The sequence below is a fragment of the Anabrus simplex genome, chromosome 2 (assembly GCF_040414725.1).
Source record: "Anabrus simplex isolate iqAnaSimp1 chromosome 2, ASM4041472v1, whole genome shotgun sequence".
Classification (NCBI taxonomy): Eukaryota; Metazoa; Arthropoda; class Insecta; order Orthoptera; family Tettigoniidae; genus Anabrus; species Anabrus simplex.
The window spans coordinates 815,269,404-815,290,690 of NC_090266.1; the positions used below are offsets into that span (position 1 = coordinate 815,269,404).

The window sequence follows — 21,287 nt, forward strand, 5'->3', positions numbered from 1 at the left end:
AGTTCTGACCACTCCTTCTTGGTGTTGCATTTGCTCTGTCAGGCAGTGTATTTCGTTTTCCCCTTCCTTACTAAGACTCCTTTTTACTATCCAGTAAGGTTTCCCTGCTGCTTGGCCTAGCCTTTCCAGGTTATTACCAAAATCTTCCCACAACTTCGTCTTGGATTCAACTACTACTTGCTTTGCTCTGTTTCTTTCATTTATGTACAATTCCCTGCCTGCATCAATCCTTGTTTTGTGCCATTTCTGATACACCTTCTTTTTATATTTACAAGGTGCTCCCATTTTATCATTCCACAATATGTTTCTTTTTCCCATCTTTACAGACAGTTGTTCCTAGGCATTCCCTTGCTGTTCCTATTACAGCATCCCTGTAGGCCACTCATTCACTTTCTCTATCCTGAACTTGCTTACTGTCTATTGTTTGGAACTTTTCACTAATCATATCCATGAAACTCTGTCTAATTTCCTCATCCTGGATATTTTCTAACCTTATTTATCTGCAGACAGATTTCACTTTCTCCATCCTAGGCCTAGAGATACTTAGTTCACAACAGATCAGACAGCAGTCTGTGTCATCAAAAATTCCCAGAAAGCCCACAAATTCGAACAGATTTTCCTGAATTCAAATTTGGTTAAGGTATAGTCTACCATGGATCCGGTGCCCCTACCCCATCACGTGTAGCAGTGAATAGCCTTATGCTTGAAGAACGTATTCATAACTGTTAATGCCATACTACTGGGTCTTTCACTCAAAGTTGTGCCGGCTGGCTGGCCGGCACAGCGCAGTGGGTAGATGAGTGAGCTGAAGGTCAGACAAGCACATGGTAACTCACTAAGCTTCGGGCTGGGAGAGTGCCCGTTTGAATCACATGTAAATAACAAGCACACATAATAACGAATAATCAAAGCGAAATAATTTCTCACCTTGTCCCAGATGTTGAAAATGTCCTCCACCTGCATCTACACATTTCTGCCTTTATCTCAGGAAATTTTCATTCATGCGTATTAGTTCATCTACCAAAATAGCCTCAATTTCTCTTGTGATATTTTGTTTGAGTTCATATAGAGTGTGAAAATGGGAGTGTTGGCGGCAGTAACTGCAGACAGGATAATAAGGCCCATAGTTTTTGAAACCACAATCACTGGGCAGAGATATAGGAATGACATTCTCGTACAATTTTTTAACAATTGATGGACAATGAATGCTAATCTGGATATTTCCAGCAAGACTCGGCAATCACGCATACGGCTAACGAGTCATTAAGTTTAATTGAGGAAATTTTAGACTACAGGGTACTTAGTAGGGACCTAAAAAATAAAATAAAAAATAAATCGCATTTGCGATAAGTACAAATTTTTAATCTTGTACTGAATCCAAGCCTACGGTAATTCTAATGTGGAATAAAATCATTTTTATGCATAAATAGAAGTGCTACAAAATGCGAATTGGGACCCAAAATGCAAAATTAGTATGAAGATGCGATTTTGGCATGAATTCTGCGAAAATGTGCTATTTTACTTGCGAAAACAACATATTTCGGCAAAATTGTCAGAAATACTCAAAATATGATGCATAAATCTTTCGACCGTTCCGATCGATGAAGGAAAGTAGCCAATCGATTGCTGCTTGCTGACTTTAATCAGTATTTACAATGGGAATAGCAAGGGAATAAGATCTGTATCAATTATTATCGAAATGTAAATCGAGTCTTGATTAATTAATTTCATTATGTTCCGTATTGATAATTACCATACATCATAGAAATGGCCAGGGAGGCATCAATTTTTGAAAATGAGATAAAGTGTCTCATAGTGCATTGGCACTGCCAGTGGCTCCAAGTAGCCTATGCAGTGGCCTCCATGGTATGCACTAGCCACGCGTCTTGGTGGGTGTGCTATTTACCAACTGATGAGCCTGACTTAGCACACTGGGGTGAAACACTGTCAACCAGGAATGAGTTAGCTGGAAAATTTATAATGTCCAATAACGGACCAACTATATTGGTATTATAAATTTACTCATTCAGAACAAACATTTCAGGTTCACTATGGGAATCAATATCTTTATCACACGTCCCACATGTCAAGCAATTGCCCTTGCTGACCATCACTCTTGACATAATGTGATTATGTGTTCACATTCACATTATATGTCATGCCATCCTACCCGCTTGCTACACTGTTTGGAATACACCTTTAATACTCTCACACTAGTGCTGCAACTTCAACAGAAATACTCCCTCACATTTGAGTGTGACATTCTGCCTGTGGGTTGGGTTACATACAGTTATGAGTATGTTCACTAACATCCTAAAGGTTATATTATCATCGCCATAAGACCTATCTGTGTCGGTGCGACGTAAAACAAATAGCAAAAAAATGTTATATTTCCAGTCTGCAAAGGACAGCCCAAGATAGCAACGCAGTTAAGTGACATGCAGGGGTGATGCAAAACTATTTTTGATGAGTGGTTCTAACCCACTAGATTTTTAAAAATTGCTGTAATTGTTAAGTGCTAAGTTACAGTTTTAAATTTAAATTAAGGTAGTTCAGGATTTCTTTCATGTGGCAGAGTACTTTCAATGAGTTACAGGATTGTGAGTGACTGCAAAAAGACCTTGACAATATTGTGAGATGAGCAGCAGACAATGATATGACTGTAAATGGGATGAAAAGTCAGGTTGTAAGTTACACCAAGAGGGAAAGTCCTCTCAGTTTTAATTACTGTGTTTTTTTATTTTATTTTACGTTGTACCGACACAGATATGTCTTATGGAGACGAAGGGATAGGAAATGGTTAGAAGTGGGAAGGAAGCAGCCATGGCTTTAATTAAGGTGCAGCCCCAGCCTGGTGTGAAAATGGGAAACCATGGAAAACCATCTTCAGGACTGCCGACAGTGGGGTTCGAGCCCACTATATCCTGGATGCAAGCTCACAGCTGTGCACCAATAACCGCATGGCCATCTCGCCGGGTGGGGATCACTGTAAGTACCTAGGTGTTACGAGAAGTGATCTTCACTGGTGTAATCACATTAATGAGATTTTAAAGAAAGGTATGCAGATCTCTTCATATGTTTATGACTGTATTCAGGGGTTGTAATAAGGATGTAAAAGAGAGGGCATATAAGTCTCTGGCAAAACCCCAATTAGAGTACGGTTCCGATGTATTCGACCCACACCAGGACTACATGATATGAGAACTGGTAAAGATTCAAAGGAAAGCAGCACAATTTCTGCTGGGTGATTTCCGACAAAGGAGTAATATTACAAACATTTTGCAAACTTCAGGCTGGGAAAACTTGGGAATAGGCTGGCTTCTGGTTTTACGTCGTGCTGACACATATAGGTCTTATGGCGACGATGAGATAGGAAAGAGGTAGGAGCGGGAAAGGAAGCAGCTGTGGCCTTAATTAAGGTGTGAAAATGGGAAACCATGGAAAACTATTTTCAGAGCTGCCAACAGTGGGGTTCAAACCCACCATCTCCCGGATGCACGCTCACCGCTGCATGCCCCTAACCACAAGGCCAACTCGCCCGGTAACTTGGGAATAAGGAGACTAGATGCTCAACTAAGTAGTATGTTCTGAGCTGTCAGTGAAGAGATGGCATGCGTTGACATTAGCAAATGAATAAGCTTGAGTGGAACTTTTAAAAGCAGGAAAGATCATAACATGAAGATAAAGTTAAAATTCAAAAAGACAAATTGGGGCGATTATTCGTTTACAGGTCAAGGAGTAAGGGATTGGAAAAATTTATCAAGGGAAGTGTTTGATAAATTTCCAAGTCCTTTGAAAACATTTAAGTAAAGACTAGGTAGACAACTGATATGGAATCTGCCACCTGGGCAACAGCCCTAAATGCAGATTGTTGATGAATGATTGATTGAGTCCTCTCCCCAGAAGAAGAGGTTTTCTTCATTTATTCTGGAACTAAATACATGGAAAGAAATTCCACATACCTGAACTTCAGTGCGTCCCATGCTGCGACCTTGGAGAATACGTCCATCCAGACTAGCTATCCGTGGGTCTGAAACTCTCAAGAGACTTTCCACAAGATCTGTTACTCTAAGCCATGTGCGGCGGCTAACAAAATAACTTTCTCGACCAGAATCTTGATCTCTTGCCAAAAAGCGGGCATACACCTGTAATTAACACAATGATTCATATCAGAATATCAATCTTTCCATGTAATTAGAACAACACAAGGGTATGAAGTACAAAGAAATTACTACCAATACTTTAAGGCAAGATTTTTTTTTTTGCTACAGGCTTAACGTCGCACCGACACAGATAGGTCTTACGGCGACGATGGGATAGGAAAGGCCTAGGAGTTGGAAGGAAGCGGCCGTGGCCTTAATTAAGGTACAGCCCCAGTATTTGCCTGGTGTGAAAATGGGAAACCATGGAAAACCATCTTCAGGGCTGCTGACAGTGGGATTCGAACCCATTATCTCCCGGATGCAAGCTCACAGCCGCGCACCTCTATGCACATGACCAACTCGCCCGGTTAAGGCAAGATAACCTATGCTTATTTATTTAGAATGTTTCAGGAATGAAGTATATCTGTTCCATTTTATTCAAAGATAGGTTGTTTTCTTCCTTGAAAGTTAGTTCTGTGATGTTCACAGAGTGAAAAGAGAGTACTAATTGTCAGCGACTATTGAGTTATTGTTTGGTGACAATGGACATGGAAGTAGAATAGAAAGTTAAAATCAATTAGCGGTTCTACAGAACTCAGGGGTGATAGTACCCTACCATGTCATGCAGTTTTTCTTGTGCCATCTTCTTTAATGCTCAACAGTTCCTGTCGGAAATCACACATGGCCTACTAGGCCGTAGTTTTTTCATGGTTGTTTCTTCTTTTCTCCATTTCGCAATTGCATCCCTGACAGTCAACGTGGGCAACTTGTAATGGGTGGAAAGGTCCCTGATTGATTGCTTACTGATATGGCAACCCATAAGGATTCAACATTTTAAGTAACTACATCCCTTTGCATTCTGCAGGTATCTTATAGCACCGAAGAACACTGAGCCCTCAGCCTCCTTTTATAGCTGCAGCCACATTCACAGTAATATCTAAGCTCCACTCATGACAAAATCCTCTTGGCTCTTATTCCTGGCTTTCTAAACTGGGGCCATCAGATAACTCCTCAATTGTTCTCACCTATGCTAAGTAGACCTCAAATCATCCCTCAGATTCAAGTAGAAATCCCTGACCTGGCTAGTAACTGAACCAGAGTTCTCCAAGTAAGAAGCAGGCACACTACCCCCAGACTGCGGGTCATGAGCAAGTTAGGAGCAGCTCAAAGATGAGCAAGGCCACAAATTAACAAAGCAGGTAAGAAAGTTACAAAACCACTACCACATATGAAACACCTACACTGAGAAATAGACAACTCTCCTTCAGAAATCTCTTGCTAATGTGAATGAACTCTCCCCTTTTCAACGTCTCCGCTTACTTTCCTGCTCTGTTCACAATGAGCAACGTGTTTTCTTTTCTCCTTCTTTTGCAAAAACAACAGAATTCCTCTCAGGACTTTTACTGTTGGGTTGCTTGGTTTTGGAATAGCTTTCCAGCTGAAATAAAACAATGCCTCCTATGACAGTTCTCCTACAAGTAGGAGAATACAAGAGAGTATGTACTATTAAAGAAAGAGCTGGATTGTGAGCACGAGAGACACAGCATGCAAGAGTGGAGTGTGTGAATGAGACCAAATCTATTGAATAGACTGTAGATATATACATCTGTGAAAATAGTGTATATAAGACATAACTTAATCACATTTACGACGTGGGTATTCATGGAGCTTACCTGCCTCCATCACCTCATTTTTAGCTCTTGACGTGGTGTTTTGTAATCAAAATAATGTAAGTGTAACCAAGGATATCGACCCTCTACTGCCACAAGATCCTCACCAGCCCACCCTTAATGTCCAGGTACCACTGTCCTCAGCCATGGCCAGTTTAAAATCAAGTCCAATGTAACATTTAATTTTAGGAGGGTGAACTTCAAGCTTTTCTCTGGACTGAGAGACTGTAACTGGGAATCAGCTTATGAATGTACTGATAGAGATATAGCAGTAGACAGATTTTATAAAAATGTTTACTCAGTGATAAAAGAGGCAGTATCTAAAACCAAACTACATGCAGGCAGAAATTATCATATTTGGTTCTTTCTTGAAATAAAGCAAGAACTTAAAGAGAAAGAATATCACAGAAAGCAATAACTTTTCTCTGATTACAGGTACGAATTATTGAGATCTGAGATCAAGATGAAAATTAAAAGATCATATAGTAGGCCTAGTTACATTCAAATTATTGAACAGGATAACATTAGTAATATGAATATATTTTGGAATTTGTTAAAATTAAAGGCATAGTATTGATAAATGTGATGCTTTTACCTTTGACAAGACCAAAGATAGTGTACAAATAATTGCTAAAGGCTTTGCAAAATATTTTGAGTCAGTGTACAGCCCAGAAACAGGATGATTAAGGATTCCAACTTAACCAGCTTTAAATTCAGATACATATAATATGAACTCCATATCAAGCGATGAAGTAAAAGGGGCATTAAAATGATTTAAACCAAAATCTGCAGCACTGGCTGATCAATTTCCTCTTTATGTCATCAAAAGTTATGCTGATATTCTCAGAAATTCCTTACTCTTCATCTATAACCTGGGAATATAAATCAATGAAGTTTTCTTTCAATGTGGAAAGTATCCCGTATATCCAATTCTAAAATCTGGAAATTCATCCTCTGTCAATAACTTCCACCAATGGCAATATTTTCAGCTGTAGTTAAACTGTTTGAATTTATATTGCACAGTAAAATCTCTGCATATCTCAGACCAGTCTTCACAGTAAATCAACACAGATTCCTTCCTTGAGAATGTATGGTTACAAATTTAGTTAATCTAATTTAAGAAGTAAATTATTGGTCTCTTCAAGGGTCAAGAAAACTTTACCTACTAGGCAAATTCTGAGAACTGAAAATTATTAGCTTTATTTTATGTCTCATACAACTTAAATTAGCTCAGTATATTTATAAAAACAAGGTACTATAACAGTGATTAGTACTGTACTGTAGGGGCTTAGGATTGTAGGTTTTATTAATCATCAATGCTTCCTTTATCATCATCACCATATTATTATTATTATTATTATTATTATTATTATTATTATTATTATTATTATTATTATTATTATTATTATTATTGTTGTTATTATTATTATCATTAAGAAATTCATGAAATTATTATTATCTTATGCCTAGATATTGAAAATTCCCTACGGGGATCACTGTAAGTACTACCTAGTTGTTAATATAAGGAAAGTTCTTCATTGGGGTAATCACATAAATGGGATTGTAAATAATGGGCATAGATCTCTGCACATGGTAATGACGGTGTTTAGGAGTTGTAGTAAGGATGTCAAGGAGAGGACATATAAGTCTCTGGTAAGACCCCAACTAGAGTATGGTTCCAGTGTATGGGACCCTCACCAGGATTACTTGATTCAAGAACTGGAAAAAATCCAAAGAAAAGCAGCTTGATTTATTCTGGGTGATTTCTGACAAAAGAGTAGCATTACAAAAATGTTGCAAAGTTTGGGCTGGGAAGACTTGGGAGAAAGAAGACAAGCTCTCGACTAAGAGGTGTGTTCTGAGCTATCAACGGAGAGATGGCGCGGAATGACATTAGTAGACGAAAAAGTCTGAGTAGTCTCTTTAAAAGTAGGAAAGATAACAATATGAAGATAAAGTTGGAATTCAAGAGGACAAATTGGGGCAAATATTCGTTTTTAGGAAGGGAATTAGGGATTGGAATAACTTACCAAGGGAGATGTTCAATAAATATCCAATTTCCTTGAAATCATTTAAGAAAAGGCTAGGAAAACAACAGATAGGGAGGGAATTGGCCACCTGGGCGACTGACCTAAATGCAGATCAGGACCGACCGACCGATCGATTGACTATATACCTTTTCTTATACATCCTTTTATTGAAAATAATTTACTACTTTTATTTTGCTAGTGGCTTTACGTTGCACTGACTCAGAAAGGTCTTATGGTGACGATGGGATAGGAAAGGCCTAGGAGTGGGAAGCAAGCGGCCATGGCCTTAATTAAGGTACAGCCCCAGCATTTGCCTGGTGTGAAAATGGGAATCCATGGAAAACCATCTTCAGGGCTGCCGTCATTGGGATTCGAACCCACTATCTCCTGGATGCAAGCTCACAGCTGCGTGCACCTAACCATACGGCCAACTCGCCAAACATAATTTATTTTATTCTAATGTTTAATCATAACTTCACTTCCTATGTTGTTATGATTAAACATTACAATGAAACAATTTATCCACAAAAGGATGCATGGAAAAGACATACAGTTGAAAACAATGGCAGGAAATAAAAATAACTTTAAAAAGTTAAGGTAAATATATCAATGGAGACTTGAACCTGCACACCGTAAGTTGCAAAGCCAGTCCCTTCACACTGTGCTATGACAACATTTCACTAAATAATGACTTGTAACTGGTGTTTGAAAACCGAAATGCTAAAATCCCAAAAATCAAGTCCATTCAAGAAAATATCCAAATAGTTATCGATTTTGTACCAATGTGGATTGACTGTAACTTTAAAGTTTTCAGTCTGTCAAACACACAAGTTCAATATAAAATATAACACTATAACATACCTGTAAGAAATACACACTACTAATGAAAGAATGACATGTTTCATTCTGTAAGAACATCTTCAGATTCTATTAAATCACTTAAATCATGTGTATATATGTACAATGACGTCTATGTTGCATAAACTTATTATTGATTGAGAGTTTGGTGATAATATGAATAAGTATTAACAAATAATGATTATATTAGTATTCAACCATCATTGTATTAACTTACTGAAATTTTTCTGTACTTACCTAAACTGCCGAAGTATCATCTGTTGTCTTCAAACACTGTTTCCACGGAAAAATCATCTTCAAGACTATCAACAGTGGGATTCAAACCTGTCATCTCCTGAATGCAAGCTCACAGCTATGCGGCCTGAACTACACAGCCAACGTATTCAGCGACACGTCCGGTCCCGTGGTGTAGGGGGGCAACGTGTCCGCCTGTCACCCGGCGGCCACGGGTTTGATTCCCGGCCGGGTCATGGGTTTTTAGTTGTAAATGATTAATATCCCTGACCTGGGGACTGGGTGTTTATGGTGTCCTTAACATTCCTTTCCTCACATTCAACACTTTACACTTCCGCAATATTCAAATACACACAGGTTTATAACACATGGTGCAAGTAGGGGCAAAAGATCTTTGTAGGTTGATGCCCCAAACAAATAGCATTATTCTTCTTCTTCTTTGCGATGAGGCCTGCTAAGGACCACGTTCCAATTTCAATTCAGTTCTTCATACTGTGTTGTTTTCTCTTCCTCTCCTTCCAATATTCTTTCATCCTTTCACTATGCTGTTTCCTTCTGTCCTCGGACCACTTCGCACCAGGCTTCTTGTTCAATCTTCCTTGGAATCCTTCCATACTTACTACCCTCTTTCTAAAAATTTCTCTGTCCATAGTTTCTTCCTCTCTTATATCATTTCTTTCTAAATCTTTCCTTACTTCTTGAATCCAGCTAGTTGTTGCCTTTTTGTCCCAAAGGTACTTGAAAATCCTTTTTGTTAATCTGGAATCATCCATTCTGTAAATATGTCTGAAAAATTGCAATCTCCTTTTTCTTATGGTTTTGGTTATGTTTTCAATGTTCCTGTATATTTCATCATTAGATCTTTATTACCATACTTCTGTTGTTTTCACAGGGCCTAAGATTTGTCTCATAATTCTCCTTTCTAGTACCTCAAGTTTATCTAATCTATAGTTTAGTACCAGGCATTCACTTGCATATAAGCATTCTGGTTTCACCACTGTAGTGTAGTGCCTTATTTTAAGAATTTTAGATAGACACTTTTTGTTATAAAAATTCTTTATGATTCCATATGCTTTTTCCATCTTGTGTACCCTTTCTTCTACTGTAGATTTGTCTAAACCATTTTCTTGAATTATTTCTCCCAGATATTTGAATTTCTTTACTTTCTACGGGACCAATATCTGTTGCCAAAAATTTTGGAGCATTCTTGATGTTTGTAATAAATTTTGTTTTTTCTACTGAGATTCTCAAACCTGTCTTGTTCACTATTTCTTCCAAGAGATTGATTTGTGTTATTGCACTTGTTAGGTTTTCTAACAATATAGCAAAATCATCTGCAAAAGCTAGGCAATTTATTTCAATGCCTTTGTTTTTTCTCCCCAAAGTTACTGGCAAAATGTTATGCTCTTTAAGCTTTACGTTCCAAATTCTTACAATTTTCTCTAGAACACAGGTGAATAGAAGGGGTGACAGACCGTCACCTTGCCGTACCCTTGTATTTATCTTAATAGGTTTGGATATTTCACCCATAAATTTCACCTTTGAAATTGTGTCAGTAAGGGTTTCTCGTATTAGGTTTACCAATTTAGTTCTCACTCCAAATTCACAAATTGTTTTATCTATGCTTCCTCTATCAACCATGTCAAAGGCCTTTTTAAAATCTACACAAGTCACAACAATGTCTTTTGAATTCAATATCCTATGGTGGCAAATTATGGATTTTAAGTTAAATATTTGTTCTGAACAAGATCTACCTTTTCGAAATCCAGCTTGATATTCACCCAGTTGCTTGTCAAGCAACGTTTCTATTCTATTCAGTATTATTATTGTTTTCAAAAAAGAGAAAAGTACTCAGCGGCACACGGTCAGTACCTATGTGGAAATTCTCTCGAATGAACTTCACATTTAGAGGTTCATGCATTTTAGAGCTAGCATTCAGTGAAATGTTCTTGTAGCACAGCAGTCAAGTCACTGGTCCCATAACCCAAGATGCACAGGTTTGAATCTCCATGAAATAATTTTTTAAATTTTACTTTACATTGCAATTACTTTCATTCCATGCTGTTGTTTTGATCTATATATGAACAGTGTTTGAAGACAATGGACGACACTTCAGCAGCTTATATAAATGCAGAAATATTTCAGTAAGTTAATACAGTGATGGTTGAATACTAATACAATCATTATTTGTTAATACCTGTTCATATTATCACCAAACTCTCTATCATTGACAAGTTTATGAAACATAAACAATATTGTACAAATATATGCATGTTTTAAGTGATTTGATAGAATCTGAATATGTTTTCATAGAACGAAACATGTCATTCAATCAATCACTACCGTAAAACGGGGTAACTTCGGCCACTTTTTCGTAAATTTTTAAAAATAAAATGTGAAATATTCTCTGTAATTTTCTGAAAAATATAACATAAATTCTGCCATGGTCTTCATTTTTAAATATGAACATAATTCTAATTGTTATGGGGTAACTCTGGCCGCCATAAAAATAACTCAAGAAACGAAGTTTTCTTCAATGTAGTGTTACTTCAGCCACCGTGAATGTTTTCTAAAAAGCTGAAAAACACCCAGTAACCACAATCACATACAAATTAAAATGATTTATGGTGAAACAGATGTATAGTGATCAAATTCACTTTTTCCCCAAAGAAGAAACTGTCTTATTTAGCCTAACCGTACAAGCATTTTATGATATTACAAATTACATGTTGCATTGCATAAATATTTGTAATGGTACAAAAGATAATAAATAAAAGGTAAGCAAATCATAAAGCCCAATTGTATGGAGAGAAAAGGTGGTCAGAAAAGAAGCAATCTTGTAGACTGTCCTCATAATACACTGTCTTCTAAATTAGAAAATATCTGGGCCGTCAATCAAGTTCTTAAATGTGTATCGTGAATGTCAACTGATATCCGTCTATTTATAATTGAAAATGGAAACTGTCTTTCCCCTCTCTGTCGGCATAAACTTCCCTGTTTATTGTTATTGTGCCTTTATTAATCTCTTCTAAAGCGTTCTTGAAGTAAACAGGATTGTAATTACAATATCCGCCGCCGCGTAATGTTTTCCTGTACGTTCATGGCATAGCCAAAGTTACCCTGGAAGAGGACAACTTTCATCACAAAACTATTCCTCGAAAAACCTATTTGAATAAAATGCATCAAATTGTATTCATCAGTTACCAGACGAGCTTACATTTTGACCCCATAAACCACTGGAATGGAGAATTGAATGCTGGGGCTAGAGAATTTGTTTTCTGCTGTTATCAGAGAAGACAATAGTTGGGGCTGCAAAAAAAAATCAATTGACTCAACAATGAGCCCGCCAATGTTATTTGGACAACAGAGGGTTGATAGATGCGCATTTTAGTTGTTGCAAGTGGTTCATCTTTTCCAATATAGGAGGCAGGAGAAAATAAGTATTGCTATTCGTTAGTGGCCAAGTTACCCTGTATGGCCGAAGTTAACCCACTTTACCGTACTGATCTGCATTTAGGGCAGTCGCCCAGGTGGCAGATTCCCCATCTGTTGTTTTCCTAGCCTTTTCTTAAACGATTGCAAAGAAATTGGAAATTTATTGAACATCTCCCTTGGTAAGTTATTCCAATCTGTAACTCCCCTTCCTATAAATTAATATTTGTCCCAATTTGTCCTCTTGAATCAAACTTTATCTTAATATTGTGATCTTTCCTACTTTTAAAGACACCACACATACCCATTCGTCTACTGATGTCATTCCACGCCATCTCTCCACTGACAGCTCGGAAAATACCACTTATGATATAGATGTTGATTCCCATAGGGAACCTGAAATATTTGTGCCGAATTAGTAAATTTATAATACCAAAATAAAATGATCCGTTATGAGTTAGCTGGAAAATTTATAATGTCCAATAACGGACTATTTATATTGGAATTATTAACGTACCACTTAGTCGAGCAGCTCGCCTCCTTTCTCCCAAGTCTTCCCAGCCCAAGCTTTGCAACATTTTTGTAACACTACTCTTTTGTCCGAAATCACCCAGAAAAAATCCAGCTGCTTTTCTCTGGATATTTTCCAGTTCTTGAAACAAGCAATCCTGGTGAGTGTCCCACATGCTGGAACCATACTCTAATTGGGGTCTTACCAGAGACTTATATGCCCTCTCCTTTATATCCACACTACAACCCCTAAATACCCTCATAACCATGTGCAGAGATCTGTACCCTTCATTTACAATCAAATTTATGCGATTACTCCAATGAAGACCTTTCCTTATAATAACACATAGGTACTTACAATGATCTCCAAAAGCAACTTTCACCCCACCAAGGCAGTAATTAAAACTGAGAGGGATTTTCCTATTTGTGAAACTCACAACGTGACTTTTAACCTGGTTTATCATCATACCATTGCCCACTGTCATCTCACAATATTATCGAGGTCATTTTTTAATTGCTCACAGTCTTTTACCTTATTTATTACTTTGTACAGAATAACATCATCAGCAAAAAGCCTTATCTCTGTTTCCAGATCTTTACACGTATCATATATATAGGAAAAACTGCCTTGAGGAATTTCCCTCTTAATTTTTACAGGGACAGATAAAGCTTCAGCTACTCTAATTCTCTGAGTTCTGTTTTCTAGAAATATAGGCACCCACTCAGTCACTATTTTCTCTAGTCCAATTCCACTCGTTTTTGCCAGTAGTCTCCCATGATCTACCCTACCAAATGCATTAGGTAGGTCAATTGCAATACCGTCTATTTGACCTCCCAAATCCAGGATATCTATTAGATCCTGCTGGAATGCTACAAGTTGAGCTTCAGTGGAATAACCTTTGCTAAAGCCAAACTGCCTTTTATCAAATCAGTTATTAATTTTGCAACATGTTTAATATAATCAGAAAGAATGATTTCCCAAAGCTTATATGCAATGCATGTCAAACTGACTTGCCTGTAATTTTCAGCTTTATGTATATCACTCTTTCCTTTATACTCATCAGCTACTATAGCAACTCTCCATTATATTGGTATAGTTCCTTCAGGCAAACAATAATCAAATAACTACTTCAGAAATGGTACTATATCCCAACCCATTTTCTTTAGTATATCCCCAGAAATCTTATCATTTCCAGCTGCTTTTCTAGTTTTCAACTTTTATATTGTACTGTAAATGCCATTGTTACCACGGGTAAATTTTAATAATTTTTTAGTATTAGTCACCTCCTCTATCTGGACATTATCCTTGTAACCAACAATCTTTACATACTGCTAACTGAATACTTCAGCCTTTTGAAGATCCTCGCAAACACACTCCCCTTGTTCATTAATGATTCCTGGAATGTCCTTCTTGGAACCTGTTTCTGCCCTAAGTACCTATACATACTCTTCCATTTTTCACTAAAATTTGTATGACCACCCATTATGCTTGTCATCATGTTATCTTTAGCCGACTTCTTTGCTGGATTCAATTTCTTAGTAAGTTCCCTCAAAATCTCCTTACTTCCACACCCATTTCTTACTCTATTTCCAACCTGCACCTCCTTCTTAGTCTCTTTACTTCTCTGTTATAGTATGGTGGGTCTTTACCATTCTTTACCACCTTTAAAGGTACAAACCTACTTTCACATTCCTCAGCAATTGCTTTGAACCCATCCCAGGGTCTGTTTACATTTTTATTTACCATTTTCCAGTGATCATAGTTACTTTTTAAAAACTCCCTCATGCCTGTTTTATCAGCCATATGGTACTGCCTAATAGTCCTAATTTTAATACCTTCCTTTCATGTTTATTTTTAACTATGACAAAAACAGCTTAGCGATTACTAATACCATCTATTATTTTGATTTCTCTATAGAACTCATCTGGTTTTACCAGCATCAGAATATTCTTCCCTCTAATTGGTTCCATCACTTTCTGAATCAGCTACCCTTCTCATATTAACTTATTTGCCATTTGTTGGTCATGATTTCTGTCGTTGGCATTACTTTTCCAATTGACTTTCAGTAAATTGAGATCACCTGCTACTATCACATTCCTTTCCATATTGTTTCCCACATAGTTGATTGTCTTATCAAATAATTCTGAATCAGCATCAGCGCTACCCTTTCCCCGTCTGTACACTCTAAAGACATCAAGTTGCTTATTATCTTTAGAGATGAGCCTTACACCTAGAATTTCATGTTTGTCATTCTTTCACCATTCTTTCCTACCATTCATATCCTATCTCTATGATAAACACTTCAGTGAACATTAAAATAAGAATAGTAAATTACACCACCTTTCCAATACTTATCTTTCCTTATATTTAGGATATAAACATTACAACTGGTGTTGTAAGTTGGGACATTTTTCGCTTAACTGCCATAAGCATCATCAGCTGAAATAAATCTTAGCCTAAAAGTTATGTCAGGGCCCCGAACCTAGTGTCCTTAAAATATATGGTACCCTAAGATTAGGCATTTACATTATAGAAAACCAAATAGGCTTAAAACTAGTGTGAAAACACATAACAATGTTCATCATGGCTCAGAGAAAAAACACACAATTGTGTTGACAGAGGTTAAAAACACAGAGTACAACATAGAGCTGGTAGTAAAGTAATTTAAAATCATATAGGATATCATTGCCATCAGTCAGTGAATAAAAATGTTCATACATAAAAATGATTATAATATTCATTGGAATGAAGAAGGTAATTAGAACAGTTGACTAATTTAATCTCATTCTTGCATAGACACGTGAGTCGTGTACGAGAAATCACATACTGTAGTTGACTTGGAGTAGTAACACTTCGAACAGGATTGATCACACCCGAAGCTGCTTATAGGTAGAGGCTAATATCCAGTTCCTTTAAAATAATGGTTAAAGCCAAAAACAGGTGTCCTCATTTTTACTGGGAGTTCAAGACCATGGATGGAGAAAATAAGATGCAATGAGCATGATTCGAAGTCTCTTATGTTGGAAGAGCGTTGACTGGTCACCTTAGCCACTCGAGGGGGTCTTCATTTTAATGTGCCAAAGTGCATATAATGTCCTTAGTCGCAACAAAAAACCTGTTAGATATTCATATAAATTAGGTGTGGAAACACTACAACCAATAACAGAAAAAGGAGACTTCGAAGAATGTTCAAACATTTCATCTCTCATATAAACAAGATAATTACTGAAAGTTACCAAAACTTAAGATTTGTAATGAGAAACATTAAGTCTTTCTGATGTCCAATGTGGTCTACAATGAGATTTATCACTTATAATAAACACTCCCGTTCCATGAGAATATTTCTGCATTCATTATATCATTTCTCAGCCATGATTCAACTCCTATTACAATATCTGGTAAGTATATATCTATTAAATTACTTAATTGTATTCCTTGTTCTTTGTTTAGTATTTCTTCATAGATGTTTGTAGCTTTCTGTTTATTCTTTGTTTAGTAGTGTGTATTTTTTACAGGTATGTTTTAGTGTTACTATATATTTTATATTGAACTTGTGTGTTTGACAGACTAAAAAGGTTTAAAGTTACATTAACTAAGTCAAAACTGGAAAATAGGGCTTCCTTCTTAATATGTAGATTGACCTCTCAATAGCTGAACAAAATCAACGTTCATTCACAATCAGCGTCATACATCTGACGATGGACTACACTTCAGTAGGAAGCGAGAAATTGGCGAAAAGTCAGTCTGGCCAACCTCGTATATCAGTGTCTAGCTCCTGATAACTACCTGTGCTTGCATGCAGGTTGCAGTATGCAAGGCAAATTTCGAAGGGATTTACACCTCCGAATAGTTCATCTCCAGCATAGTTCTGGTACCATCTAGTTTACCATTAGATGGTGGAACCCACCCATACCTGAAAGAGTTATATACTCCTGTAACCTTCTATATGCATATTATTTTAAAATATTTAAGCCCACTCATTAGATTACAGATTGTTTTCAATTGGAATATGACCAAAGTGAAATAATGCGATGGACAAGCTTCATTTTAATGTGCCAAAGTGCGTATAATGTCCTTCAGTCGCAACAAAAATACCTGTTAGATATTCGTACAAATTAGGTGTGAAAACACTACAACCAGTTGCGGAAAAAAGAGACCTCGAAGAATGTTCAAACATGAGCTTTCATCTTTCATATAAACGAGATAATTAGTGAAAGTTACCAAAACTTAGGATTTGTAATGAGAAATATTAAGTCTTTCGTTAAAATTAGTTAACCTTTTCTGTTCCATGTCCCAGTTAACTCAGATGTCAACGTGTCTCCTGCTGTCCCAAACATGAGTTAACTCAGATTTCAAGCAATGCACTCTTCTCCATTCCCAAGTTTAGCCTGACGCTGTGGTTTTCTTGTTCATCACATGCTCTGTTAAGATGACGGACAATTCATAAATTGCCTTACGGTATTTTGACAACAATTATGAGCCTTGTGTTTTTTTTCCACAGCTTTCTTCTGAGATGGGTGTGCAGAAGTATAAAGAAAGCATGAAGGAAGATTATATTTAAGAAATTTTAGGGAATTTTGATGATCCTGACTTTTTATTAGGGTAGTGAAGATAAGTTGAAGTGAAACAACCTGTAGATATTTATCATGCCATTGCCAAATGTGGTAAGAGAGACAAGAGAAAATTATTGCTAATGTTGTTGTTGTTTCATGACTGTTCAGTAGCTATGTAAATACAGTCGACAATATTTTTAGCCTTTTTCAACCATTGTCAAACAATCCAGTAAAATCTGGTATAGGACATGCATAAGGCTGAAAACAACTTGGGAGTGAAAAGGTTAATACCATTAAGTGGGGTAACATTGGATGAATTTAAAAAAAATATATAAATGGCAATATCTGAAAACATATTTCAATATGAGTGATTTTGAAAATATGGTATGTTTAAGACATATCTTAGGAGTAACTGAAGACAATATCGTGAAATACCAGTAATGGTTAGATAAAGGTAACAGATCTCACCTCACTGTAGGGTTGTTTCAGACACTTATTGCTATGTTAATAGTGTCTTGATTTGCTCATTGAATGGTTATTTTGGATACGAAGTATTATATTTGAAGAGTGAATTTTATTATACAGTCTAAAATCCACAATATTATGTGTTATATAATAAATATTATATAATAAATATTATATAAAAACACTAAGCAAATTACAGATTTCAATTAAAATTAAATGAGCAACAAAGGTAACTTTTCAGACTATTGTTAGAAGACTATTCCTTTGAAGTCCTTCTTCCCATTCTCATATGAACACCAAGTGAGTTGGGGTTGTACTCTAAGTGAGACCACAGCCGCTAACTTCCCAGTACCAAGTGGTTAGGGGTGCGTGGCTGTTTGCTTGCATTTGGGAGATAGTGGATTCAGCCCCCAGTGTTAGCAGCCCTGAAGATGGTTTTCTGTTGTTTCTCATTTGCACACCAATTAAATATTGGGGCTGTACATTAATTTTTTTTTTTTTTTTGCTATTTGCTTTATGTCGCACCGACAGATATGTCTTACGGCGATGATGGGATGGGAAAGTTCTAGGAATTGGAAGGAAGCGGCCATGGCCTTAATTAAGGTACAGCCCCGGCATTTGCCTGGTATGAAAATGGGAAACCACGGAAAACCATCTTCGGGCCTGCCGACAGTGGGGCTCGAACCCACTATCTCCCGATTACTGGATACTCACCGCACTTACGCGACTGCAGCTATTGAGCTCGGTGTACATTAATTAAGGCAACGACTGCTTACTTCCCACTCCTAGCCCTTTCCTATCTCATCATCGCCATAAGACCTATCTGTGTTGGTGTAACATAAAACTTGTAAAATAAAAACTTCTCATCTTCCGTTGCTGAAAACCTTTAATGTGTTTCTTGTGATGTTAAATCATTAGCAAAAAAAAAAGAACTTATTTCAGTCAAACATAGCACATATCTTTCCAGTCATGCTGAGAGGAGATATAAATGAATCATCATCATCATCATCATCATCATCATCATCATCATCATCATCATTTTTCAGCTCCAGTTTCCCAGGTGTGGTGAACAAACACTCGCCTCTTGTGCCTGTCAAAGTATAGTTTCTGTTCGTCTATGTCCTCCCACTTAGCATTCCTCTTGATGACCTCCGATTTCCATCTATTCCTTGGTCTCTCAACTGGCTTCTCCCATTCCAATTCTATGTCAAAGTAATTCCTTGCTGTTCTTGTTCCATCCATCCTCATAACATGTCCAAACTATTGTAGCCTGTGTCTTCCTAGAAACTCTACAACAGATTTTTTGATGCCAGCCTCCTTCCTGTTTGCTTCATTTCTAATCTTGTCCTTCCTGATCTTTTGGTTCATTGTTATGACGAATTTCATTTCTGTTGACTGAATTTTACTACTTGCCTTGTTATGCAGGGTACATGTTTCAGGTCCATATGTAAGAACTGGAATGAAGTAGGTATAAAACATGCTCAATATTGCTTTCCTGGGTATTTCATCATCCCAGAGTAGATTTCTCACTTGAAAATAAAATTTAGAAGCTTTCTGAGTCCTATTAAGTATTTCTTGGTTTACTGTGTTATCTTTCAAAATGATACTGCCAAGTTATTTGAAGTTATAAACAGACTGAAATAGAGTTCCCTCCAGGAAAATTGTTTGCATCTGTGCCTTTCCTATTGATAGTCATTTCAACAGTTTTTTGTTTTACTGGTGTTTAGTTAATATTCTTTAAATGTGTCATTCCAAATATTTAGTTTCTCCTGTACTCCTGCTTCATTTTCTCACCAGATCAGATCATCTGCAAATATTATACTGTTAGCACTGTTGGACACAGCTTAAGCACTTTTGATAGAGAATATTTACTTTATTGATCAGGAAGTTTGGCGCACCTATACCTTCTAGGCACTCCCAGATTATCTCTCTAGGCACACTGTCGAGAAAGCCTCCTCGATGTCCATAAAAACCATCACTAAGTTCTTACCATATTCCCAGTGCTTCTCTGTTAGCATTCTGATGGTAATATCAGGTGTGTAGTGCTTCTGTTCTTCCTGAACCCGTGTCGCTCCTCCTCCAATATCGGTTCAACTATATTCCTGATTCTTCTTTCAATTATCTTCTCCAGAAGTTTAAGTGAGAGAGAAAGTATAGTGATAACCCTATAATTTCTGCATTTCTTCCTGTCTCCCTTTTTATACAGGGGGAGAATGATACCTTGCATCCCGTCCTCTGGTATCCTGTTCTCTTTCCATACGACAGAGAGTACTCTATACAACCACTGTACGCCTTGTGCTGAAGCTGCCTTTATCATGTCAGCACTGAGGTCATCGAACCTTGGGGACTTACCATTTCTCATGTTCTTCAGCTGAGACTCCACTTCTAGCCAAATTAGCTGGTATTGTGCTCCATCACTTGCACTTAAACTGCAGTCTTCAGTGATATCATTTTGAAGACATTCTCCATTTAATAAAGTATTGAAGTACTTAATTTCTTCTTGCCTTGATCTGTCTTCACCAGGTTCCCATAATCTGTTTCCAGTGCAAGGATATTGCCATATAAATGAATCACACTCACAATTACTTACTGACATTAACTTACTCCAAATGCATGAATAACATCAAAAATTTAGGCAACTAATGTATGTGCTCTTATAACTCCAAGTCCTACTGCTAGATAGAGCTCACATCGCAGTCCTTCGATATCTCCCAGGCTGTTCTCTATTATATCTACCGTATTTGTTAATAAGTCTATCAGTCCAGTTTATATTCGTTAGATAACTTATAAAGTAATTTAACCTTTTCACTCACAAGGTCTTTTCAGCCTTATGCATGTCCTATACCAGATTTTAATGGATTGTTCAACAATGGTTAAATTAGGTTAAAAAAATCTTTTATTTATACACCTACTGAACAGTCATGGAACGACAACAACAGCAATAGTTTTCTCTTGGCTCTTTTACCAGAACTTGACAATGGCATGATAAATGTCTACAGCTTGTTTCACGGCAACTTATCTCCATTATCCTCATAAGAGTCAGGCTCTTCATCATTCCCTAAGATTTCTTAAATATAATCTACCTTCATTCCTTCTTTACACTTCTGCACACCCATCTCAGAAGAAGATTTCTTAAATATAATCTACCTTCATTCCTTCTTTACACTTCTGCACACCCATCTCAGAAGAAGATTTCTTAAATATAATCTACCTTCATTCCTTCTTTACACTTCTGCACACCCATCTCAGAAGACAGCTCTGAAAGAAAAACACATGGCACATAATTATCATCAAAATAACATAAGGTCATTGATAAATCATCCATTGTCTGAACAGAACATGTGATGACCATCAAAACTACAGCATCGGACTGAGATTGGAAGTGGAGAAGA

At 37.0% G+C, this 21,287-nt stretch overlaps 1 protein-coding gene across 1 annotated transcript in view; it reads right to left on the reverse strand.

Annotated features, from left to right (window-relative positions):
* The window catches only part of dtn (transmembrane protein 132C dtn), an 877,664-nt gene that overhangs the window by 189,626 nt on the left and 666,751 nt on the right, over positions 1-21,287 (reverse strand). The window contains exon 8 of the mRNA XM_068226042.1: positions 3,963-4,145. Within this exon, the coding sequence (XP_068082143.1) occupies positions 3,963-4,145 (183 nt within the window). The remainder of the gene's footprint in view (positions 1-3,962; positions 4,146-21,287) is intronic.